The sequence below is a fragment of the Panulirus ornatus genome, chromosome 1 (genome assembly GCF_036320965.1).
Source record: "Panulirus ornatus isolate Po-2019 chromosome 1, ASM3632096v1, whole genome shotgun sequence".
NCBI lineage: Eukaryota > Metazoa > Arthropoda > Malacostraca > Decapoda > Palinuridae > Panulirus > Panulirus ornatus.
The window spans coordinates 23743637-23771232 of NC_092224.1; the positions used below are offsets into that span (position 1 = coordinate 23743637).

A 27596-nucleotide genomic window follows, 5' to 3' on the forward strand; every position below is an offset into this window, starting at 1 on the left:
AAAAATCCTTGATGAAGACATTTTTTCACCTAGAACAACTCGCTCTCCTTTTTTCCTGCTTGCGCACATGCCTTGCCTTACTCTCCTCACTTCATTTCACACTTTCTTTTTACCTACTTATTCAAAGTACTTTACACAAAGCCTCTATAAATGTTACACAAAATTAACTCTCTCCATGTGTTTATCATATAAATTTCTCAAAGTAAATAACTGGTCCACACATGCTTTCCTTCTTCTTAAGCATACAGCTCCCCCCTAACAAGGTGCTCTGTGTATCTCACTGCCTTCTACTTTTATTTTGGCTAATGCCAGCTCATTTCAATTGGGTTTTTGAGTAATCACTGTTGTTCCCCATTCCTTTAGATAAGGTCCCTCAACATGCACCCTACTTGTTCTTAGACACCTCACCCTGGAACATACAGTCACTGAATAGCCTGATTATTCCCATCTACTAAAATTTCCCATGGGCTATGGATAGAGTTGTGCAGAGGAGGGTGGATGTGTTGGAAATGAGATGTTTGAGGACAATATATGGTGTGAGGTGGTTTGATCGAGTAAGTAATGAAAGGGTAAGAGAGATGTATGGTAATAAAAAGAGTGTGGTTGAGAGAGCAGAAGAGGGTGTTTTGAAATGGTTTGGTCACATGGAGAGAATGAGTGAGGAAATATTGACCAAGAGGATATATGTGTCTGAGGTGGAGGGAACGAGGAGAAGTGGGAGACCAAACTGGAGGTGGAAATATGGAGTGAAAAAGATTTTAAGCGATCGGGGCCTGAACATGCAGGAGGGTGAAAGGCGTGCAAGGAACAGAGTGAATTGGAACGATGTGGTATACCGGGGTCAACGTGCTGTCATTGGATTGAACCAGGGCATGTGAAGCATCTGGGGTAAAACCATGGAAAGTTTTGTGGGGCCTGGATGTGGAAAGGGAGCTGTTATTTTGGTGCATTATACACGACAGCTAGAGACTAAGTGTGGACGAATGTGGCCTTTGTTGTTTTTTCCTAGCACTACAATGCGTATGTATATATATGTATACGTTGAAATGTATAGGTATGTATATGTGCGTGTGTGGACGTGTATGTATATACATGTGTATGTGGGTTGAGCCATTCTTTCGTCTATTTCCTTGCACTACCTCGCTAATGCGGGATACAACGACAAAGTATAATAAAAATAAAATGTAAATGTATAATTCACCCTGTAAAACACAAGCAACAGACTGAAGTAAGGGGATGAAGGCCAGCATCCTTGGAGAGAAAAGAAAAGTAAGATTTTTTTTTTTTGAGAAGACCAAGAAGGTGTGAGGGAGATGGTGCAAGTTGCATTTGAAGAGAAGTACTGAGTTGCGAAGGTAAAGATGCATTAGAGATAGAATCATATAAATGGATAAACACATACATAAAAAAAAAGTCAATAACGTAAGAAAAGAATGCTGTAGGCACTAAGAAGAATACAAATTAAGGCTAAAGCTGCAATTGGCAATCACATGTATAATTCACCTCGTAAAACACAAGCATACTGGAATAAAAAGTATGAATAAATATAAACATTATGATAAAGTCATTCTGAGACCACCAAAACCTCACAAAAATCTTATGCATAGCGATAGTAACACAAGTATGTATCAACATTTTACTTTAACCATCTGTACAATCATTTACATTATCTAACATAAACTATAAAAAACTTTATTACAAGAATCTACAAAAATATCAAATAAATTCTTGTTAATTAATAAGCAAAAATGCATTTATACAACAGAGTTCTGCTTACTTTCATAAAACTATTTCTTTATATATTATGACACAAAATTCAAACTGAGAAAATGAGGGCCAATTTTCGAGAAATATAATATCAATGATAAATGATTATGGTATTCTGGAATGGTATTGCATATTCTTTGCACTAACCACCTCAAGGGCAGAAACAAAGGGATCTCATTAGTAGATGTTTTATCTGTGTGAAAGAACAATTCAGATACTTGTAATAAAAAAGTCTGAAGCACAATGTTTCACTGAAAATTCAGTAAAAATTTTGTTATAGCTAAAAACAATTTCTTGCCACTTTCTCATCTACAAAAATGTGCACCAAAAATTATCCTACAAAACTGCTTTGAGGTATATCACATTACTATACCATGCTTAACAGCAAGAATAATCTGATACCCAAAAATAAAAAGTTCTTTCTTGTGTATTAAATTTTCTACACTGTCTTACCAGGAAGCAACTAAATGACTTATGTTGTGATTTTTCAAATGAGCTATCCTGTATTAAATGCACTATGTTGTATCTGGCATTTCTTCAGGCATGAGGATGACCATTCTAAATTTCTGTACACGATAACTTTGTTCCTAGTTTTGTGTTTTCCTCTCAGCTAACACTATCATTTTTCTGTGAAGGAGCAGATGCTGCTGCTTTTACACCTGCTATGACTGCAGCACTGAACATTGTTTTCTTGTCTTCATGAGCACTTCGCCAAGAAACCTGCAACACAATTAAGGCTATCTTCAATAGCTGTAAGTCTGAGAAAAACAAACCACAAAATTCATCAATATCACTTTGAAAATAAACTTAGTCATGCTTTCCTTTTTCCATGAAGGACAATGTGGCACATATGGGATCTTTCAATCAAATTTGTTACCAGCCATCCCCATCCGTTCAAGTGTCAAAGACCAAACAATGACTTTCTATGTTTTAAAATTTCTGAGTGTTGGTTTAAGAACATGAGAGATTTATTAACATTAATCACAGGAGGTCAAGAGAAAGGTGCAAGAGGTGAAAAAAAGGGCAAATGAGAGTTGGGGTGAGAGACTATCAGTAAATTTTAGGGAGAATAAAAAGATGTTCTGGAAGGAGGTAAATAGGGTGCGTAAGACAAGGGAGCAAATGGGAACTTCAGTGAAGGGCGTAAATGGGGAGGTGATAACAAGTAGTGGTGATGTGAGAAGGAGATGGAATGAGTATTTTGAAGGTTTGTTGAATGTGTCTGATGACAGAGTGGCAGATATAGGGTGTTTGGGTCGAGGTGGTGTGCAAAGTGAGAGGGTTAGGGAAAATGATTTGGTAAACAGAGAAGAGGTAGTAAAAGCTTTGCGGAAGATGAAAGCCGGCAAGGCAGCAGGTTTGGATGGTATTGCAGTGGAATTTATTAAAAAAGGGGGTGACTGTATTGTTGACTGGTTGGTAAGGTTATTTAATGTATGTATGACTCATGGTGAGGTGCCTGAGGATTGGCGGAATGCGTGCATAGTGCCATTGTACAAAGGCAAAGGGGATAAGAGTGAGTGCTCAAATTACAGAGGTATAAGTTTGTTGAGTATTCCTGGTAAATTATATGGGAGGGTATTGATTGAGAGGGTGAAGGCATGTACAGAGCATCAGATTGGGGAAGAGCAGTGTGGTTTCAGAAGTGGTAGAGGATGTGTGGATCAGGTGTTTGCTTTGAAGAATGTATGTGAGAAATACTTAGAAAAGCAAATGGATTTGTATGTAGCATTTATGGATCTGGAGAAGGCATATGATAGAGTTGATAGAGATGCTCTGTGGAAGGTATTAAGAATATATGGTATGGGAGGCAAGTTGTTAGAAGCAGTGAAAAGTTTTTATCGAGGATGTAAGGCATGTGTACGTGTAGGAAGAGAGGAAAGTGATTGGTTCTCAGTGAATGTAGGTTTGCGGCAGGGGTGTGTGATGTCTCCATGGTTGTTTAATTTGTTTATGGATGGGGTTGTTAGGGAGGTAAATGCAAGAGTCTTGGAAAGAGGGGCAAGTATGAAGTCTGTTGGGGATGAGAGAGCTTGGGAAGTGAGTCAGTTGTTGTTCGCTGATGATACAGCGCTGGTGGCGGATTCATGTGAGAAACTGCAGAAGCTGGTGACGGAGTTTGGTAAAGTGTGTGGAAGAAGAAAGTTAAGAGTAAATGTGAATAAGAGCAAGGTTATTAGGTACAGTAGGGTTGAGGGTCAAGTCAATTGGGAGGTGAGTTTGAATGGAGAAAAACTGGAGGAAGTGAAGTGTTTTAGATATCTGGGAGTGGATCTGTCAGCGGATGGAACCATGGAAGCGGAAGTGGATCATAGGGTGGGGGAGGGGGCGAAAATTTTGGGAGCCTTGAAAAATGTGTGGAAGTCGAGAACATTATCCCGGAAAGCAAAAATGGGTATGTTTGAAGGAATAGTAGTTCCAACAATGTTGTATGGTTGCGAGGCGTGGGCTATGGATAGAGTTGTGCGCAGGAGGATGGATGTGCTGGAAATGAGATGTTTGAGGACAATGTGTGGTGTGAGGTGGTTTGATCGAGTGAGTAACGTAAGGGTAAGAGAGATGTGTGGAAATAAAAAGAGCGTGGTTGAGAGAGCAGAAGAGGGTGTTTTGAAATGGTTTGGGCACATGGAGAGAATGAGTGAGGAAAGATTGACCAAGAGGATATATGTGTCGGAGGTGGAGGGAACGAGGAGAAGAGGGAGACCAAATTGGAGGTGGAAAGATGGAGTGAAAAGGATTTTGAGTGATCGGGGCCTGAACATGCAGGAGGGTGAAAGGAGGGCAAGGAATAGAGTGAATTGGAGCGATGTGGTATACAGGGGTTGACGTGCTGTCAGTGGATTGAATCAAGGCATGTGAAGCGTCCGGGGTAAACCAAGGAAAGCTGTGTAGGTATGTATATTTGCGTGTGTGGACGTGTGTATGTACATGTGTATGGGGGGGGGGTTGGGCCATTTCTTTCGTCTGTTTCCTTGCGCTACCCCGCAAACGCGGGAGACAGCGACAGAGTATAAAAAAAAAAAAAAAAAAAAAAAAAAATCACAAATATCTACTTAAAATAAAAAAGAATACAGTTATTAAGATAAGTGGAATAAAACTTAAAACTAGATGTAATACTGGTGTGGGAAAAAGTTTAATTGCATATAGATGGCACAAGTTACCTTCAAAATCTGTTTTCATCACTTCTGGGACCTAACAAATGAACACTGGGAAAAATATATAAATCAGTTCGTTTTTCTCATATCAGGCCCTAAAATTTGAAGTGAAACAAAGGAAGGGATAGTGCATTAAGATTTTAAGGTAGGATTTTGCTTTCGTTCTATCCTGTTAAAGCTCAAGCAGGCTTACTTTAATAAATGCATGGTTTTCTCCCATATTTTTTTGTTACCACCTGTTGTTGTTGCTGGAGGCAGTGGAGGTTGAAGAAAAAGAGGAGGAATGGGTAAAAACACAATAGTTATACTTACCTTATGTTTCTTATGTTGAACTGCTGCTTCTGCTCTATGTAGCATAATGTCTTCAGAGAAAACTCCCTCCAGGGATGCATATGTAGTCATCTGCCAATCTAAAGCCAAGTTGGTGATTTCTCGGCCAGACATACCTTCAGTTATTTTAGCGACGGTTGTACAAGCTGCACTATAGTCAAAATCTGCTACTTTTAATCTCCTGCAAATACACAAGTCATATATGAGTTTTGGAATGCGTCTACAGCAAACATTCTTCCACTCATTTTATTTGGTTTCTCTTTTACTGTCCCATTCTCATACTTGCTGTCACAGCCTTAACCCGTTAGTATGGGATCAGGAGTCTTGATCTGCTTACTTTGTTGTTACAAATGACTCCAATTTTATAAAAAATGAAGCCCCTCGCCTTAAATATCAATTTCCCTACCTTCTATGACAAACCTTACTGGAAGGCTTTGAATATCTGAAATCAAGCGCAACTGGATTCTAACTGCGTAGGGTTATACCATGAGTGGAAAGTCTCCTTTGGTGAAGTTGAATCACTGTCTTGTTGAACTTCTCACCCCAAAGGAGTCCATCATTTCTGTGCTACTGATTGTAGCAGGAACCCCCATTAAAGGGGTCCTTGGGTTATATAATCAAAATAAAATTATAATAAATTGGTCTACAGGGGGTAAAGTGTATACCCTGAATACAACAGACAATAATGTGAGCCACATTCTTTTTCAAATCCGTTGTGTTACCTCTTACAACAGAATTGGCCAGTTCTTTCATTCAATCATTTTATTATTAACAAGGCTGATTGATAGCAGGATGATCAGACAAACCTGGCAGAACAATTAATCTGCCATCTAAATCATTTATGTCATACTTCTGATCCATTCAATCAATATAAATCTTCAGATCAAGTATTTCATATTGTTCTATTTAATTTGCCAAACACTGACTTTCACACCTTTTGACTTTAGCTATCATGAAAATCACTGGTTACCAACAACTAATGGCAAATGACGATCTGACTCAGGCTAACACTTGGTCAAAAATAGCTTTCTAATACACTGCTTCTGACATGTCAAATAAATCTTGTAAACTGCTTTGATGTAAGAAATGATGAACTCACCAACTTAGTTGCAAATGGCACAAAGAAAAGGGGATCTGTCAACTTTTGTTACCAGAGATCATTTGATCAACTTAACATAAGTATCTTCCTTGGATGCTTATTACTGCAACTAGTGGAATTCTTGGCTTTTCACTGGTTATCAAGCTGGCCAGTGTTAGTGAGCAGCCATATACTGAAATTCTTCAAATAGTAAGGGAATAATATCGGTATAGGTGAGGTTGTATGTTACATTCATATACAGTGCTCTATTAAGCTTAAACCTTGAACCTTGCAACCCTAAGACCCCTTCTGAGGCTTCTGTAGCACTCAGGAAGTCAGCCATGTCCAGCAAACTGGGCTCAAAAGTCATGAAGTATTGAGGTATTGTATGTATGTTTGTCTGAAATGGGTAAGTGAAATGCAGCTGAGAAAGAGTTTGATATTTTCAGTGTGGAAGTTCCATCCTGGGGATGAAGGGTTCTGTAATATGTTGATTAGATGTTTATATTTCTGAAGAGATGGGTGGTAACCATAGCATATATGTGCAACTGTAACTAACATCTGATCAAACAGTGCAGTTTCAGATAGGTATATGCATGATGGAAAGGAGATCAAGACTGGGTTTAGGACATTATTTTGTATCTGTTAGGTCATACTGGTGTGAGTGTGTTTTGCCTAGGTGGTGTTTTCTGGATGGTTGGGGAATCTATGAGTAAAGGTAGCTGGATTGAGCTTTTTCCTTCAGCATAGGTATTGGTGAGAGGTTATGAAATGGCTTGTATGGTCAGAGGCTGCTGCTGCTGCTGCTGCACTGCATTGGTACCCAGCATTAGATGAGATTGAACTGGAAATACCTTAAGTTCACTAAGCATGTGATAAATATCATACAAGATGCTGCTTGTGGTAGCTAAGCAGCTTATGAATACTATAAGAGCCCTGTTTTGAGTGATTTTTAGTTGCGTTATGTTTGCTTTAAAAAAGTGGGAGGCCAAGCAGGTGAGGCCTTCTTCAGTGTGGAGTACACTGACTTTCTGTAGAGGATGTTGAGAAATTCTCTTCTCCCATTCAAAACTGGTACAAGAGTGTTTTGAAAGTTTTTAGCATGTCTGTGGACTTCCTATTGATGGATGCCAAGAGTGGTTAAATGTCATGTATATATCTGTGTGATGCCTAGTATGGTTGTCTGCACACACACACACACACACACACACACACACACACACACACACACACACACACACACACACACACACACTCAACCCAAGTAATTGAGGATGGGACACACTGAAGATTATTTAACAGGAATAAGTTGGAGGAATCTGTGAGAGAGGACTTGGGAGTCAATACCACAACCCTATCTTAAGAGAGCTGTAAAGGTGACAAACTGTTTACCAGCAAATATCAGAATTACATTCAAGTATACTGACAGGGAAATGTGATGCACAATGTTAACAAAGTGTATGCAAAAAGTTGAAACTATCTATATCTATACCTCTAATGCCTGTTTTCTCTGGGAACTCCCTCAAGGAGATGGCCATGACAAAGTCTCCATTACTAGTGAACTCCAGTGCCACTTTTAAGCCTTTAACGACTTGCCCTTAACAGGCCACTGGCAGAGGACAAACTCTGGTGAACTGTTTTCAGAGGTGCCTACCTAATGTTCCTTCTGAATACTTCTATCAATCTATCTAATGTGTCCATTTTATGTTTCTGCCTAAAGTTCCAACCTACTATTTCTACCTAATGCTCTTGCCTGATGTTCCTACCTACTACTTCTACTTAACGTTTCTACCTAATATCCCGACTTACTACTTCTATCTACTGCCCCTAACATTCTGCCAAAAAGCAGGGTTAGCACACACCACTCACCAGAGAAAAAGCTAAAGTTACAAAGAATGAGTTGTGTGAATAAAGTGTTGTCAAGTGTTGTGTGAAAAGGTGAGATTGTATGTTTTGGAGAATGCCAGCAATCCACATGAGGGTGAGGCAGAGAGAGAAAAGAAAGCTACCATGCTTAAAGAAGTGCAACTTGATAACCACTGAAATGCTAGCTCACCACACAGCTGTCACTAACCCTTGCAATACCAGGCGGGTAGTATAGGTAATATGGCTGGCTACCAACCACCATTACTACTCAAATTCAGTCAATAGACTTTAAAAAGTATAAAGGATCAATAGAGAAGGTCCAGAGGATGGCACCAAAAAAAGGTGCCATTTGACTGCCATCAAATGAATCTCTAATAATACTGAATGCAATGTTGAAATTTTCTTTGCAGTGAAAAAAAAGCTTCATTATTATAATGTTTGACAACACCCTACAAGACTCTGAAATAACCACTACATCGAATGCAATACCATCTATCTATGCAGGAGGGAATGTGACATCCTGTAAACACAGTCTTCCCACTGATGGCACACCAAACAAAAGAGCAAAGAACTAACAGAGAAGGTCCAAAATAGGGCAACAAAGATGGTAGCAGAATCCAGAAGAGAGGTTAAAGACTTTACATATGTCTACACTAAAGGAGATAAGAGTGAGGGGTGACTTAATCACAACCTTTAACTTTTCACAGATCTTCAACAGTTCTTCAAGTGAAGAAGGGATAAAGCAACCATAGGACGTACAATGAAAATAATAAAGAAACTTGTTAAAAACCGTAAAGAAGTACTATATTGTATCAGAGTGGTGGATGAATGGAATAAAATGACAAAGGACATACTTAATGCAAAGATACAAAAATCAAAGAAGTTTTAGGACAAAAGAGAATGTTTAAGAGATGGGATCACACAACTGTAAACCTAATGCTAAGACAAAGACAGATGGAGTTATGTATATTTTTTTTTACTTTCATGTATTGTTATATTGTTACATGCTTCTATCTAAATGCTTTCTTTTTATGTGGTAGTGCAGTAGCAGTATTTTGATACTCAGGTAAAGACCAGTATCATATTGATGCTATTCAGTATGATAATGGTTTTTCTGCCATGGCCCCTTACATATTTTTCATAAGATTGTTATAATAAAGTGGCATTACTGTAATCTGCTGCTAAAACCACTCCCAGATGTCTAAAACATTTCACTTCCTTCTGTTTTTCTCCATTCAAACTTACCTCCCAATTTACTTGTCCCTCAACCCTAGTGATCCTAATAACCTTGCTCTTATTCACATTTACTCTCAGCTTTCTCACACACTTTATCAAACTCAGTCACCAACTTCTGTAGTTTCTCACCCAAATCAGCCACCAGCCCTGTATCATCAGCGAACAACAACTGACTCACTTCCAAAGCCCTCTAATCCACAACAGATGGCATACTTGCCCCTCTCTCCAAAATTCTTGCATTCACCTCCCTAACCACCCCATCCATAAACAAATCAAATGACCATGGAGACATCACGCACCCCTGCTGCAAATCGACATTCACTGGGAACCAATCACGTTCCTCTCTTCCTACTCATACACATGCCTTACATCCTTGGTAAAAACTTTTCACTGCTTCTAGCAACTTAACTCCCACACCATATACTCTTAATACCTTCCACAAAGCATCTCTATCAACCCTATCATATGCCTTCTCCAGATCCATAAATGCTACATACAAATCCTTCTGTTTATCTAAGTATTTCTCACATACATTCTTCAAAGCAAACACCTGATCCACACATCCTCTACCACTTCTGAAACTACACTGCTCTTCCCCAATCTGATGCTCCGTACATGCCTTTACCCTCTCAATCAATACCCTCCCATATAATTTCCCAGGAATACTTAACAAACTTATACTTCTGTAATTTGAAGACTCACCTTTATCCCCTTTGCCTTTGTACAATGGCAATATACATGCATTACACCAATCCTCAGGCACTTCATCAACAACACAGTCACCCCCTTTTTTAATAAATTTCACTGCAATACCACAAAATATTTTACTGAATAATACAGTACTAAATATAAAACAATTCTCCGAATTTACTGTAAGTTGTTCTGACACTCACCTCTTTCCTTCAGAAGCAGGTAAGAGAATATACTTCTCAAAATAAAGTCTAACCAAACGCTCTCGTTCCACCTCTGTAGGGAGAGGAAACTCTACAGGCTCATGGACACGATCAACTACAGCAAAATCAAGCACCTCAGGAGTATTGGAAGCCAATACCATCATAAACCTGTGTGAATAAAAAAAATCTTTATTTCCAAATTCAATAATTGAAGTTCTTCAGTATGCACATACGCACAAATGTCAACTACCAGTTAATCACATACCTAATGATGATATACCTAATGATGTCATTATTTTCTGCTGAATGACAGTTAATCCAACATGAAAAAGCTTTCCAACAAATATTCAAGGGTCATTAAAAACCCTCAAATCTAGCAGATGTACACACACTGGTATGAGCTCTAAAACCCATGATCTTTGCAAGAACAAAAATTGCTTGGCTATGCTCTTCAGGAGGTTGAATATGCACCAGCTAACAAGTAGCTATCAGTGAGTTCACACGAGTCAGGAACATTTGAAAGAAGTATTCAGTTAATGAGAGCATTATTAAATACCTTTTTCTAGTTGTATATGAAACATTTGTGCTGCAATACAAAGAATGATCATTGCTAACATGTTAAAAGCAGAATCCTGGTTACAGCTAAGTGTTCATGTGGCATTTGCTCTGGTCCATGAGCAAAAATGTGAATTATGCTTTTGCAAGTTTTGTTAAAAAGCATTCATTTTAAAAGCTGTGTAAGATTTAATGGTTGTATGGTAATGAGGTGTATAGATTTCCCAAATAAGAGAGGTAGCATGTAGAACATTTGGCTGATCCATGAAGAAAATTTCTTGGCATGGCTCCTTCCTCCAGAAAAAAATACATGAGGGGAAGATTTCTATCCCCTCTGCTCCTACCACTACTCAGCAAGATGCCCTTCATGTATATCAAAACATGGATGAGTTCATTTTTTTTCCCTAAAATGCTTCAGATTTGCATCACTCCATTTGCAACTGGTGTTGTGGAACTGGCATATATAAACTCTGAAACAGAGGTAAGAGAGATTGACCTAACCTTGAGAACTATTCCTAATAGAAAGAGTACTATTTCATTTATTTATTTATTTTGCTTTGTCGCTGTCTCCCGCATTTGCGAGGTAGCGCAAGGAAACAGATGAAAGAAATGGCCCAACCCACCCTCATACACATTTATATATACACACGTCCACACACGCAAATATACATACCTATACATCTCAATGTACACATATATATACACACACAGACACATACATATATACCCATGCACACAATTCACACTGTCTGCCTTTATTCATTCCCATCGCCACCTCGCCACACATGGAATACCATCCCCCCCCCCCCCTCATGTGTGCGGGGTAGCGCTAGGAAAAGACAACAAAGGCCTCATTCGTTCACACTCAGTCTCTAGCTGTCATGCAATAATGCCCGAAACCACAGCTCCCTTTCCACATCCAGGCCCCACACAGCTTTCCATGGTTTACCCCATACGCTTCACATGCCCTGATTCAATCCACTGACAGCACGTCAACCCCGGTATACCACATCGATCCAATTCACTCTATTCCTTGCCCGCCTTTCACCCTCCTGCATGTTCAGGCCCTGATCACTCAAAATCTTTTTCACTCCATCTTTCCACCTCCAATTTGGTCTCCCACTTCTCCTCGTTCCCTCCACCTCCGACACATATATCCTCTTGGTCAATCTTTCCTCACTCATTCTCTCCATGTGCCCAAACCATTTCAAAACACCCTCTTCTGCTCTCTCAACCACGCTCTTTTTATTTCCACACATCTCTCTTACCCTTACATTACTTACTCGATCAAACCATCTCACACCACACATTGTCCTCAAACATCTCATTTCCAGCACATCCACCCTCCTGCGCACAACTCTATCCATAGCCCACGCCTCGCAACCATACAACATTGTTGGAACCACTATTCCTTCAAACATAGCCATTTTTGCTTTCCGAGATAATGTTCTCGACTTCCACACATTCTTCAAGGCTCCCAGGATTTTCGCCCCCTCCCCCACCCTATGATTCACATCCACTTCCATGGTTCCATCCGCTGCCAGATCCACTCACAGATATCTAAAACACTTTACTTCTTCCAGTTTTTCTCCATTCAAACTTACCTCCCAACTGACTTGACCCTCAACCCTACTGTACCTAATAACCTTGCTCTTATTCACATTTACTCTTCTTCTTTCACACACTTTACCAAACTCAGTGACCAGCTTCTGCAGTTTCTCACATGAATCAGCCACCAGCGCTGTATCATCAGCAAACAATAACTGTAGATCTTTTTTCTAAATTAACCTGAAAAGCTATTCTTTGCCTCATTTCAAAGTTCTCTTACTTTTACAAAGCTTTCTGAAAAATGGAAAATAAAAAACACATATCTATGAACTTTGAGTAGACATGTCAAAAACTGTAATCACTGATTTTCTTGATTTTCATTTATATAATTAAGCCCACGCATCTGGCTATATTTCATATATGTATACATAAAAATATGTCTGTTTTCATGTTTACCTCAGAATCCATTTCCCAAGGGCTACAGCAGCCCATGGATGTGCTACACTCAGTAATATGGACAAGGTGGACTCCTATGAAGTGAGTTCTCTAACAAGACTATACTCTATTGTGCCAACAGATGACAAAGCAGCCATGCCAAAGGTGACTTTAAATGTGTGGTAACCTCAAACAGGCAAACTCCAGTAATACCTATGATTAATAAATCAATAAATGAATAAACATAATACAAACATATGTCAAGGTGGATGTGTTGGAAATGAGATGTTTGAGGACAATATGTGGTGTGAGGTGGTTTGATCGAGTAAGTAATGAAAGGGTAAGAGAGATGTGTGGTAATAAAAAGAGTGTAGTTGAGAGAGCAGAAGGGGGTGTATTGAAATGGTTTGGTCACATGGAGAGAATGAGTGAGGAAAGATTGACAAAAAGGATATATGCGTCAGAGGTGGAGGGAACGAGAAGTGGGAGACCAAATTGGAGGTGGAAGGATGGAGTGAAAAAGATTTTGAGCGATCAGGGCCTGAACATGCAGGAGGGTGAAAGGCGTGCAAGGAATAGAGTGAATTGGAACTATGTGGTATACCGGGGTTGACTTGCTGTCAATGGATTGAACCAGGGCATGTGAAGCATCTGGGGTAAACCATGGAAAGTTTTGTGGGGCCTGGATGTGGAAAGGGAGCTGTGGTTTCAGTGCATTACACATGACAGCTAGAGACTAAGTGTGAAAAAATGTGGCCTTTGTTGTCTTTTCCTAGTGCTACCTCATGCACTTGCGGGGGGAGGGGGTGTCATTTCAAGTGTGGCGGGGTGGCGACGGGAATGAATAAAGGCAGCAAGTATGAATTATGTACAAGTGTATATATGTATATGTCTGTGTATGTATATGTATGTATACGTTGAAATATATGGGTATGTATATGTGCGTGTGTGGACGTGTATGTATATACATGTGTATGTGGGTGGGTTGGGCCATTCTTTCATCTGTTTCCTTGCGCTACCTCTCTAATGTGGGAGACAGCGACAAAGTATAATAATAAAAAAAATGAATATGTCAATGTACAGACTGATATACATACACCAATGGTTGGATGTGTACCCTATGTAGGGTGTCAGGCCATCTTAGCCATATGGAAGTTTAAGAGATATAGCCACCTATTGCCCAGTGTTTTCTCGCTATGTTCCAATATCATCTCAGTGGGATAGCATGGACTGCATGTAGAGTGCCTTGGAAAAGCATCTCCTTAAATGTAAAGTCAAGAGTGTTGAAGTGGCTGGAAGATGGTGATGCTTTCAATTTGGTTACATTAATGGTCAATATCACTATAAAAATGTAGACAAGATAAAAACTTCTGCCATGATTACAATGAAGTTAACAGCAAAGAAAGTGACATGTTCAAGTAGCAGTTTGCTAGAAAAATGGAAGGCAGGCTGAGCATATAAGCAGATGATCAAATGCAACACATTATACCATTAAACCAACTATCAGCATGTTAAAAGCAATGAGGATATTAAGGCACCTGTAGGAGGGAGATGGGATAGAAATATTAACAGATAGTAGAGGTTGATTTGATTAGTTGAAACAGTGAAGAAACTTGTACAGCATCCACATTTGTGGGGATGTTGTGTGTGGGGATACACATCCTGCCCAGGAACTTCCCATAATCCTCAAAGCTATCATCGAGAAAGGCAACTACCCTCCCTAGGTTGCTCAATATCAATGAAATTGGCCTATACAGGAAAAGATTGCCATCCCACACTTTCATCTCTCAAGAAGAGAAGCATACTTCTGGGTTTAAGGTTACAAAAGACCACTTAACACTACCGCTGGAGGGTATTGCTTCAGAAAGCTTCAAGCTGAAACTGATGCTCATCTTCCAATCTGAAACACCATGATCTATGAAGCATGAGCCAAAGCCTGCCATCTCACCCCAGGAGCAGTATCTCCTGTCCCATGTCATCTTCCACTGCTATTGTGATGTGTTGCTGCTTTAGCACTTTTTTTGGTGAGTAACCATGACTACAGTTGATTATTAAATGCTTTATAATCTTATATTAAGCGTGGTGGCTAACAGAAGCACTGGTGTGTGGTGGCAAGTGTGGTGATGGGTTGAACATGGAGCATGAGCTGCATGTTACCACTCCTCTCTGATCACCCCCCACTTTACTGAAACAATGTTGCTCTTCTATAATCATGTGGGCAAACATCAAATTTCAAGAGTATCTGGCAGTGCTGCAGCCAGCTCGTAACAAAAGAAACAGATAAATGCATCATCTCTTCATGGCTTACGACAAAATCTCTCACCACCACCACCTCCTTCATTGCCACTACCTCTATTATTGCCACCTAAATCATAATTTCAGTGATTCAGAGATGGATTAGCTTTAGCCAGAGCAGAGCCATATGATATCCACTGCCTCCTACCTCCATACCACCACTGTGACCCACCCATATGCTGCCTCTCACTCATTCTACATCAATTGTCACTATTCATCAAATGATTGTCATTTGTGATATAATACAGGACATTGTTTATTAGTTATTAAATAATTCTTTTTTTTCTAATTTTCCAAAAGAAGGAACAGAGAAGGGGGCCATGTGAGGATATTCCCTCAAAGGCCCAGTCCTCTGTTCTTAACGCTACCTCGCTAATGCGGGAAATGGCGAACAGTATGAAAAAAAAAAGTTACTGCAATAATCTAGGTTTATTGATACGTATAACCCTCATATGCAATACAGTATATATCTAATAAAAAATGTCATAAGGAATGCATTTCCAAATATGCAATGGTATAATGAACCCTACAGACAGCTGTTTTCTTTAGTGCTCCATTTTCCTTGAAAGCAACCTAAGCATTACTTCATGCTTCCTCTCAATCCATTAATGCCACAGACAGCTGTTTTGCTTAGTACTCCATTTTCCTTGAAAGCAACCTAAGCATTACTTCATGCTTTCTCTTAATCCATTGATGCCACAGACAAATCCCTCTGTTTCTTTAAGTATTTCTCAAACACATACTTCAAAGCAAACACTTTATCCACAAATCCTCTACCACTTTTGAAATCACATTCTTTCTTCCCACTCTGACATATTGTACATGCCTTCATCCTCCCAATCACCACTGTGCTGTACTACTTATCAAGTATTATTTTTTTTTCTTATTATTATACTTTGTCGCTGTATCCTGCATTAGCGAGGTAGCGCAAGGAAACACACGAAAGAATGGCCAAACCCACCCACATACACATGTATATACATACACGTCAACACACGCACACATACATACCTATACATTTCAACGTATACATATATATACATACACAGACATATACATATATACACATGTACATAATTCATACTTGCTGCCTTTATTCATTCCCATCGCCACCCCGCCACACATGAAATGACAACCCCCTCCCCCGCATGCGCAGGAGGTAGTGCTAGGAAAAGAGAACAAAGGCCACATTCATCCACACTCAGTCTCTAGCTGTCATGTATAATGCACAAAAACCACAGCTACTTACCAAGTATACTCAACAAAATCAAAACTCTGTGGTTCGAAGACTTAACTTTGTCTCTCTATTCTTTATGCAATGGGACTATACATGCATTCTGCCAATCCTAAGGCACCTCACCATGATCCATACATACAATGAAAATCCTAACTATCCAATCAACAACACAGTCACCCTCTTTCTTTAGAAATTCAACTGCAATGCCATCCACTCCAGCCACCTTACAACATTTCATTGTATGCATGGTTTTCACTACCTCTACTTTCTTCATCAAACCAACCCTCTCTCACTTTGCATACTTTTCCAACCCAAACACCCTACATTTGTCAACCTACCATCAAATGCATTCAACAATCCCTAAAAACACACATTTCATCTCATTAATACCTGTTACCACTTCTCCATTTGCCCCTTTCACTATTCATCCTAAGTGTTCTAATGTTTTTCTCACACTATTAACCAAATTTAAAAAACTTATCTATATCTTCATTATACTTGATCGCCGTTTCCTGTGTTAGTGAGGTAGTGCCAGGAAACACATGACGAAAACCACATCCACTCACATACAAGTACATATACCTACATATACATATATACATAAATATATTCATGTACATATTCATGCTTGCTTTCATCTATTCCCAGTACCACCCCACCCCACAGGAAACAGCAATGCCACTCCCTGTGTTAGCGAGGCAGCGCCAGGAAACAGACGAAAAAAGGCTACATCCGCTAACACTCATTCTCTAGCTATCATGTGCAATGCATCGAAACCACAGCTCCCTATCCAGATACAGTCTCCACACACCTTTCCATGGTTTACCCCATACGCTTCACATGCCCTGGTTCAGTCCAATGACAGCAAGTTGACCCCAGTATACCACATCATTCCACTTCAATCTATTCCTTGTTTGCCTTTGACCCTCCTGTATGTTCAGGCCCTGATCATTCAAAATCTTTTCCATTCTGTTCTTCCACCTCTAATTTGGTCTCTCGCTTCTCCTTGTTCCCTCCACCTCTGGTACATTTATCCTCTTTGTCAACCTTTCCTCACTCATTCTATCTATAAGTCCAAACCATTTCAACATACCCTCTTCTCCTCTCTCAACCACACCCTTTCTATTACCACAAATCTCTCTTATCCTTTCCTAACTTAATCATACCACCTCACACCACATATCATCAAACATTTCATTTCTAACACATCCACCCTCCTCTGTACAACCCTATTTATAGCCCATGCCTTGCAACCATAAAATATTGTTAGAACTACTATTCCTTCAATCATGCCAATTTTTGCTCTCCAAGATAACGTTGTCTCTTTCCACACGTTCTTCATTGCTCCCACAACCTTTACCCCCTCCCCCACCCTATGACTCATTTTCACTTCCATGGTTCCATTTGCTGCTACGTCCACTCCCAGATATCTAAAACACTTCACTTCCACCAATTTTTCTGCATTCAAACTTACATCCCAACTGACTTGTCTCTCAACCCTGCTGAACCTAATAACCTTGCTCTTATTTACATTTATTCTCAACTCTCCATTCACATACTTTTCCAAACTCAGTCACCAACCTCTGCAGATTCTCACTCGAACCAGCCACCAGTGCAGTATTATTGGTGGACAACAGCTGACTCATTTCTCAGGACTTCTCATCCCAAAAGACTACATAGTTGCCCCTCTCTCCAAAACTCTTGCATCAACCTCCCTAACCACCCCCATAAAAAATTAAACAACCATAGGGATATCACACACCCCTGCTGCAGACCAACCTTCACTGGGAACCAATCACTCTCATCTCTTCCAACTCATACACATGCCTTACACTCTTGATAAAAACTTCTCACTGCTTCTAGCAGCTTACCTCCCACACCATATGTTCTTAAGACCTTCCACACAGCATCTCTATCAACCCTATCATATGCCTTCTCCAGATCCATAAATGCAACATACAGATCCATCTGTTTTTCTACGTATTTCTCACACACATTCTTCAAAGCAAACACCTGACCCCCACATCCTATAGCACTTTTGAAACCACAATGCTCCTCCCTAATCTGATGATCTCTACATGCCTTCACCCTCTCAATCAATACCCACACATATAATTTTCCAGGAATACTCAACAAATTTGTGGCTCTGTGCAAAATACAAGATAACAAATGGGGACATTGGTGATGGAAACAAAAGGGAAAGTGATCACAGGTAGTTATGGAGCGAGAATTTTGAAGGATTGTTAAACATGATTGATGATACAGTGGCAGATGCAGGGCGTTTAGGTTGGGGTGGTATGCGAAGTGAATCGGAGAGTGGTTTGGTGAAAAGAGAAGAGGAGGTGAGAGCCTTGCGGAAGATGAAATCCAGTAAGGCTGCGGGATTGGATGGGTTTGCATTTGAATTTATTAAGGTAGGGGTTGACTGTGTTGGTGATTGGATGGTAAGAATATTCAATGTATGTATGGATTATGGTGACGTGCCTAAGGATTGGAGGAATGCATGTACAGTGCCACTGTATAAAGGCAAAGGGGATAAAGGTGAGCGTTCCAACTACTAAGGCATAAGTCTGTTGAGTATACCTGGAAAATTGTATGGGAGGGTATTGATTGTGAGGATGAAGGCATGTACAGAGCATCAGATTAGAGAGGAGCAGTGTGGTTTCAAAAGTGGTAGAGGATATGTGGATCAGTAGTTGGTATCTTAGATTGGAAATGTGTGTGAAAGAAGAAAGTTGAGACTAAATGTGAATAAATGCAAGGTTATTAGGTTTTGCAGCTACAAAGAAACAAGATAGTGGGGTGAGAGTCTGAATGGAGAAAACCTGGGGATGGAAAGTGTTTTAGATACCTGGGAGTGGGCATGACCTAGGAGATGGCATGACAGCAAATGCAACAATGGGAGCTGAGTTGAGTTAAATGGTGGGTAAGGGGACAAAGGACCTGGAAGCAATAAGAAATGTGTGGAAAGCAACATCATTATCCAGGATTGCAAAGATGGGTATATTTGAAGGTTTAGTAGTCCTGACAGTTTTGTGTGGTTGTGAGGCATGGACTAGAAATGAAAATGTGTGGAGGAGGGTGAATCTGCAACAAATTAAATGTTTCAGGACAATATATATTGTGAGGAGGTTGATCAAGTAAGAAATGATGGGGCAAGAAAGGGGTCTGATAAGAAGTGTATGGTTGACAGAGCTAGCTCAGAAGTGTGTGCTGAAATGGTTTGGACATTTGGAGAGAATGTGAGAGAAGTTGACTAAGAGGACATATGTGTCAGAAAAGGAGTGGGTAAGGAAAAAAAAGGAAAATTAAATATGGGAGGAAAGGTTGGAGTAAACAGGATCTTGAATGCACAGTGCTAAACATGCAGATGGATGAAAGTTGTGCAATGGATAGAGTAAATTGGAGCCATATAGGATACAGAGGGCAATGTACTGTCACTGGACTGAATAAGGGCATATGAAGCAGACAAGGGACATCACAAAAAGATCTGTAGGGCCTGTTAGTGTATAGAAAGCTTCATTTTCAGAGCATTACACATTACAAGAAAAAAATTGATGTGACCAAATGAGGCCTTTTCTTTGTCTATTCCTGGTGCTACCATGCTAATGTGGGAAACAGTGAACAAGTTTGAAAGAAGAAGAAGAAGAAGAAAAAAAGAAATGTATTAGCAGATTATGAGGTGATAGTCTTTGAATCTAATTTTCAGAATCAAACTGAAGCAAAAAGACAAGCCACAAGAGTCTAAATATTCAGCATCAACTACAAGTTTATCTACAGTCTCATTAACAGATGATCATACCCATCTGTCCACCTAATTCTGCCACTCATCTTTCCACCTTAACCCACTTCTTTGAGCAGGATTCATGACTGTATCTGGTAGGTGTTCATAATATTTACACTGTGCTTTATAACAAAATAACATCTATAGACGTAACATGTACTATACTGCACTGCATATCAATGTAATTTTTCTTATTACAGAAACTCAGTACATAAAATAATCTCGACTAAGGTCCCAAGGAACGTAAAAGCCCTCAAATGTTATTTCCTGTGGGAAAGATAGGTTTTCTAAAGGTCATACTGCTTAGAGTCACACTTTCCAGGAATGCAACCTCATTATTAACCAGGGTCCACTAGTACTGTCTTCTGTAAAAGATCTGGCTACCAACACCTACATTAATACTCTTGATTGAAGTGCCTACTGAATACAACTCCCAGATCATAATGTGAAAAAAATTCTGTGTGCTGACACTTACAGCCATCTCTGATTTCTTGTTGATAAATACATGTTAATATAACACTATGAACAACTTACTTATCAGTCTGAGTTCCTGTTCGGTACAAGAATGCACTGATAGCCATTCGCAGCTCTTCACTTATATTCTCATGACGTTTTCGTAGGAAGCCCTCAGCTTCATCAATAAAAAGTACAAGTCCTTTGCCTGATGTTCCTGCCCAGTCAAATACCTGTAATGCAGGAAAAATTTCATTAATATGTGGATACAATGACTGCTCAAAACTGAATAAAAAGGAGATAAAGGGGCAAGAGGCAGAGATGATGAAAGTAAAAGCAGTGACACCAAAATAAGCATCTAAAGAGTCTTCATCTATTAAGATATTCTTATCTCAAAGGCTCACCTTGTGAATAGCACCAACTGATTCTTTGCCAAGCAGTGCAATATCACCCCCAGTCATGATGGCATAGTCCATTCCTGAATGCATTGCAAGTTTCTGAAAAACAAAATCACTAGCATTATCAGTTAGTCAATTTATGCTAACAATACTAAAAATATTCATGTATACATTTACTTATCATCTACTAGAGCCCCAATTTTCATGGGACACATTAAGTACAACAGCACATGGACTTACACAAATTTTTTAACTGATACCCAGGGTATTAAAGCACAACACAAAATTTCAAATACATAAGCATTTCAAATTTCCAACATAGTAAAGTAACCCAGTTGTGTTTACAAACTCCACATGTTTGAGGTTACAGAGCAAGTGATAAATCACCTTTGGCACAGTTGTACCACTGTTAGTTGACGAAACAGAGTACAGTCTCATCAAAAACTTGCTAGTTGGTGTAGCAAAGCCTTGGGCTGTAGGAGCCCCTGAAAAGGGGATCTTTGGTAAAACTAAGAACCCTTCAAAAAGGTGTCCTTGTGTTATCACATAAATATGACTTACATTTGCATGTATGAAACGATTATACTGCATCCAACCCCAAATCATTATCCTGCCAACTTCATCTGAAATATCCCTTTCCTGTTGAATCAATACTATCTATATCTCTGATGCCTGTTCCCACAGGGAACTCTCATCAAGGAGGTGGCCACAGATAGAGTCTCCACTTATCCCTGTCATTACATGTCTCCCTCGCTTACACTATTCCACACATTCTTCCAACATTCTTCTCCCTCTAGTATTCTTTCACTCTACTTACCAATGTTACTGCTGGTCTTCCTCTCACACCAATCCCTTTAACTGTGCTATAATACTCCTTTTAAACTCCCAGTCTTGCATTCTTTCCACATGTCCAAACCACCTTAAAGTATTACACTTCACCCACTCTACTACTCAACAATTCATTTCCTTTGCATTCCCTGTCATACTACATCTCTCATACATTCCTTCATTTCTTCTTACATTCCACCTATACAATACTGTCCCTTAATCATTTCTTCCCTTCCATACAAAGGGACCCAATGACTCTTCTACCCTGTACTGCTCTCTCCCTTATCTCTCCTTCCATATCACCTAACTTACCCAAGACAGCTCCTAAGTACATACTTAAATTCTCTTACCTCTTCAGTCTTTCTCCCCCATGTAAAAAACAAAGTCTAGTACACTTTCTTCTCACTCTAAATGATTTTGCATAATCTATACTTTCACTCTTTTTCCTTTCAAACATCATTACTTTACTTTTACTTGCATTTACTTTCAATCGCCTATGCTTATACACATCATAAAACACACTTACAACCTTCTACAACCCCTCTCCACCATCAGCTAACAACATAATATCATCCTCTAACAGGCTTGCCACTATCCACCATACCTCATTGTCACACTGTCTCTGCAACCTCTTTCCCTAGTTTTGCTTTCATCTCTCTTATTACTCCATTCATAGATATATCAAAAAGCCACAGTGACATAACACAGCCCTACCTCAACACCCACATGTAAACCAAAACTTTCACTTAACTCCATCCACTCTCACGAATGCATTTGCTCCTCTACAGAAGGCTTTCATGCCATCTAACAGTTGTTCCCCTATCCCATATATCCTTAATACATCCCATAGAATATTGTGCTCGACTCTGTCATACACTTTCTCCTCATCCATAAAAGCTGCATACAAATTCTTACCTTATGCTAAATATTTTTCCACAGTCATCTTTACCAAAGAATTCTGATTCACATTTTCCCTAACTTTCTTTAAAAAACACTTGCTCATCACTTATTCTGCTTTTAGTTTCCTCCATAACTCTATCAATAATCATTCTTACAGATACTTTTCCTGGCTTTCTTAAAAGACTTATTTCCCTACAAATGCTACATAAATCCTTAGCAACTTTTCCTCTGAATAAAATTACAATAATAGCCTTCACCCAATCCTCAGGCACAACCTTCTGTTTTCAGGCTAAATCACATAACAGATGCAACCACTCTATCACACATTTTCCTCATACTTTACCATTTCAGCAGTAATCCCATCCACTCCAGGCGCCTTTCTTACCTTCAGTTTCATTATTGCCCTTCTTTCCTCCCAGTGTATACTCTTACTTCATATATCTATATCTTTTGCTTTTACTTCTTGTACCATCTACAGTAATATTTTCTTTATCATCCTATCATATACCATATGTTCTATACAGCTATACCATCCTAATGACTCTCATCTATGCATCTTTCGAGTGATTTCTTCATATCACTTATCTTTCTCATATCTTCATTCTTTATTTTTCCTGTGTTAGTGTTTGACAAGGCACGGATAAAAGTATGCCCTAATCATGGTCATTAGGGAAGAAAGGTGCATGAATGAAAAAAACAAAAAGGAAAACAATCATACCTATCCTTATTCCAACTATACTATCAATCTATCTACTTCTATTCCTTATTTTTTTACATATCCAGACCTATCCAGTACGCTTCTTACACAGTCTAGGCTCATCTTTTTCTCAATCACCAAAGAAAGAAATAATCTCAGCTTTTCAGGTGTTTAGAGGTCTGCTTTTTAAAGACAAAAAGACAAATGATGAAAGAGAATTCTATCAACCCTTATCTTTCACCCTCCCTGACCAGTCAAGTAATCTTCTTGCACAGTGTATGCTTAACTGTATCTCATTTATCAGAGCTTTCAGTACACTTACATTTTTTCCCCTTGCAGGACTCTAATTGAAACCAGTTTTTCAACATCCATCAATGCTGAATGTTACTCCTAAACATCTAAACTCAGCATCAAATTCCAATTCTTCACCATGCAAATCAACATCATACTGTGATCTTTCATCCCATTAAAATCTCATTATCTCATTTGCATTTACTTTCAACCTTGTCCTCTTAAATCACAATTTCAAACCATTCTATTCGACACATATGTACCTTAATTTAGCGAACAATACACAATACAGCAACATTTGCTGACAGTTACTGCAGTATCTTCCACTGTTTCTCAATGATCAAGTATCACAAGACAATCTCTCCACCTCACTCATGTAAAGCCATCTTTCTAAGACAGCCCTGGTGTGACACAACCTCTTTTTAGAGGCCCCTGCAGCCCTAGGCTGTACTAGTTCCAGAAGCTGGGGAATGTGGACTCCCTTGAAGTGAAGTGTTTGACAATGCTGTCTTCCTAATAATAAACCCGACCCAAACATGACTTTTCAAATGCAGTATAACCCAAACCAAAAAAATATCAAATACCCATGATGGCAACACACCACTTATTCATATCATACCATATGATATTATATCATTTACTATCACATATGCATTAATTCCAATAAGAAAATTCTCCAAAACTTCAGAATTCATCCATGTATTTTTTTTCTAGGTTAGCTGAGATGGCACGGGTAACTGAATGCCCTCATCAAGGCCATTTCATTAACACTTTCTATATAAACATTTTTTCATACTTGTGCACTGTTTCCTGTGTTAGTAAGGTAGCACAAGGAACAGATAAAGAAAGGCCACATTCACTTACATAATTTTCTAGCAGTCATATGCAAAGCACTGATACCACAGCACCCCATCCCCAAACAAGCCCCACAGACATTTCCATGGTTTACCCTGACCACTTCCCATGCCCTGGTCCATTCCAATGACAGTATGTTGCCTCCTATACAACACATTGTTTCAATTCACTCTATCCCATGCATGGACTTAACCCTTGCGTATGTTCAGGCCCTGATCACTCAAAATAATTTTCACTCCATCCTTTCATCACTAGTTTGGTCTCCCTTTCTCCTTGTCCCCAATACTTATGTCGAACTTTCCTTACTCTTTCTCTCCATATATCCAAACCATTTCAGCACATCCTCTCCAGATCTCTCAACCACAATGTCCTCAATACCACAACTCTCTCTTACACTTTTATTATTTACTCAATCAAACTACCTCACACCACATACTGTCCTCAAACATTTCATACACAACATCTCCACACATCCTCATCTATAGCCCATGCCTTACATCCAAACATCATTGGGACTATTCAAATATACCTATTTTTGTCCTCCCAGATAATGACCTAACTTTCCACACATTACCCAATACTCCCAGAACATTTGCCCCTTCACCCACTTTATGACACACTTACGCTTCTATGGTTCCATATGCTGCCATGTACACTCCCAGGTGTCTGAAACATCACTTCTTCCAAATTTTCCCTATTCAAACTCACACCCTAACTAACATGTTCTGCCCTGCTAAGCCTTTCTTTTATTCACATTTACTCTCAACTTCCTTTCACATACTCTCCCAAACTCAATAACCAAGTTATGCATTTTCTTATTTGAGTTTGAATCAGTGCTGTGTCATCAGCAAACACCTCTGACAACTTCCCAGACTCCACTCATCCCCTAACGACTGCATACTCGCCCCTCTCTCCGAGTCCCTTAACTCTGACTAGCCTCCCAGACCCCACTCACCCCCTACCAACTGCATACTTGCCCCACTCTTCGAGTCCCTCGCATGTACCTCCCTCACCACCTCATCACTGTACAAATTAAACAGCCATGGTAACATTACATAAACCTGCTGCAGGCCGAACCTTTACATGGAACAACTCACTCTTCTCTCTTCCTATCTGTACACACATCTTACACTCCTAATAGAAACTTCCTATTGCTTATGGTAGCTTTCCCCCTTACACAATATATTCATAAGACCTCTGTACACATAAGTCAACCATATCATACACTTTCTTCAAATCCATTAATGCCATATACTAATCCTGAATCCTGTTTATGTAAGTATTTCTTACACACATTCCTCAAAGCATCCAGCTGATCCATGCATCCTCTACCACTCCTGAAACAACACTCTTCCTCCCCAGTCTGGTGCTTTGTACATGCCTTCACTCTCTCAGTCACTACTCTCTTATACAGCTTACCACATACACCCAACAAACTTATGTAGTTTGAACACTTACATTTGTTGCCCATGTCTTTACACAAAGAAACTATACATGCATTCTGCCTACCCTCAGGCACCTTACCATGATCCACAATCTATCTATCTATATCTCTGATGCCTGTTCCATTCTGAAACTCCCTCAAGGAGGTGGCCATGACAATACAGTCTCCATAAATAGTAAACTCCAGTGCCACTATTTAGCCTATAGTGCAAAATACATCGTAAATCCTAATTGACCAATCAACAACACAGTAACCCCCTTTTTAAGAATTTCAATTGTAATCCCATCTATTCCAGCCACATCACCACATTTCATCTTAAGCAAGGCTCTCATCACCTCTTCACCAAACTACTTCCCATGGCTCACTTTACATACCTCCTTGACCTAAACACCCTTCATTTGCTGCCCTATCTTCAAACACCTTCAAGAATCCTTCAAAATTCTCACTCTATCTTCTCCTCACTTCATTACTATCTATTACAATTTCCCCATCTGCCCCTTTCACTGATGTTCTCATTTGTCCTCTCATTTTTCCCACACTATTAGCCCCTATCCAATACGTCTTATTCTCCCTGAATTATACTGATAATTGCTCACCCCATCACTCATCTGCTCTAACCTCTTTTACAACCCTTGCACCTTCTTGACCTCAGCCCACTTTCTCTTATACATCTGTCAATCATTTGCACTTCTTCCCTATAAGTACCGCCCAAACACCTCTGTTTTCTCTTTCACTCAGAACTATACTTCGTCATTTCACCAATCAATACCCTTTCTCACTTGCTCACCACCCACCTTCCAAGTGACACCCATTTCTCTTGTACATCCCAGCACAGCTTTACTATATATCTCCCATTCCTCACACACTTCCCTTGTCTCTTTATTCTCATCTTTTGTCATTATGTATGCAATCTCTCTTGGTATTTTTTCACACGTATCTCTTTTCCAAATTCACTTTCACTACTACCTTTTCACTCATATGATTTCCTCTTCTCCAAAAATCCCAACAAATCTTTACCTCTACCTCTACCAGATAATAGTTTGACATTCCATTAGCTGCCTCTTTTAACACATATGTAGATATATATCTACTTAAAAATCATGCCTGGAAAAAAAGTTATTATACACTAGCTATCTGCCTGACTCAATGCAGTCCATCCAAATCCCGTCAACCCCGGTATACCACATCGATCCAATTCACTCTATTCCTTGCCTGTCTTTCACCCTCCTGCTTGTTCAGGCCCCGATCACTCAAAATCTTTTTCACTCCATCTTTCCACCTCCAATTTGGTCTCCCACTTCTCCTCGTTCCCTTCACCTCCGACACATATATCCTCTTGGTCAATCTTTCCTCACTCATTCTCTCCATGTGCCCAAACCATTTCAAAACACCCTCTTCTGCTCTCTCAACCACGCTCTTTTTATTTCCACACATCTCTCTTACCCTTACATTACTTACTTGATCAAACCACCTCACACCACACATTGTCCTCAAACATCTCATTTCCAGCACATCCACCCTCCTGCGCACAACTCTATCCATTGCCCACGC

General features: G+C 39.6%; 1 protein-coding gene across 1 annotated transcript in view; it reads right to left on the reverse strand.

Moving 5' to 3' along the window:
• Positions 1-1622: 1622 nt before the first annotated feature.
• Positions 1623-27596, reverse strand: part of bor (ATPase family AAA domain containing bor) — a 68082-nt gene continuing 42108 nt past the window's right edge. Inside the window, exons 10-14 of the mRNA XM_071689462.1 lie at positions 21037-21129; positions 20714-20865; positions 10326-10493; positions 5235-5433; positions 1623-2487 (exon numbers count right to left, since the gene is read on the reverse strand). Coding sequence (XP_071545563.1) covers positions 2374-2487; positions 5235-5433; positions 10326-10493; positions 20714-20865; positions 21037-21129 — 726 coding nt within the window. The 3' untranslated portion in view covers positions 1623-2373. The remainder of the gene's footprint in view (positions 2488-5234; positions 5434-10325; positions 10494-20713; positions 20866-21036; positions 21130-27596) is intronic.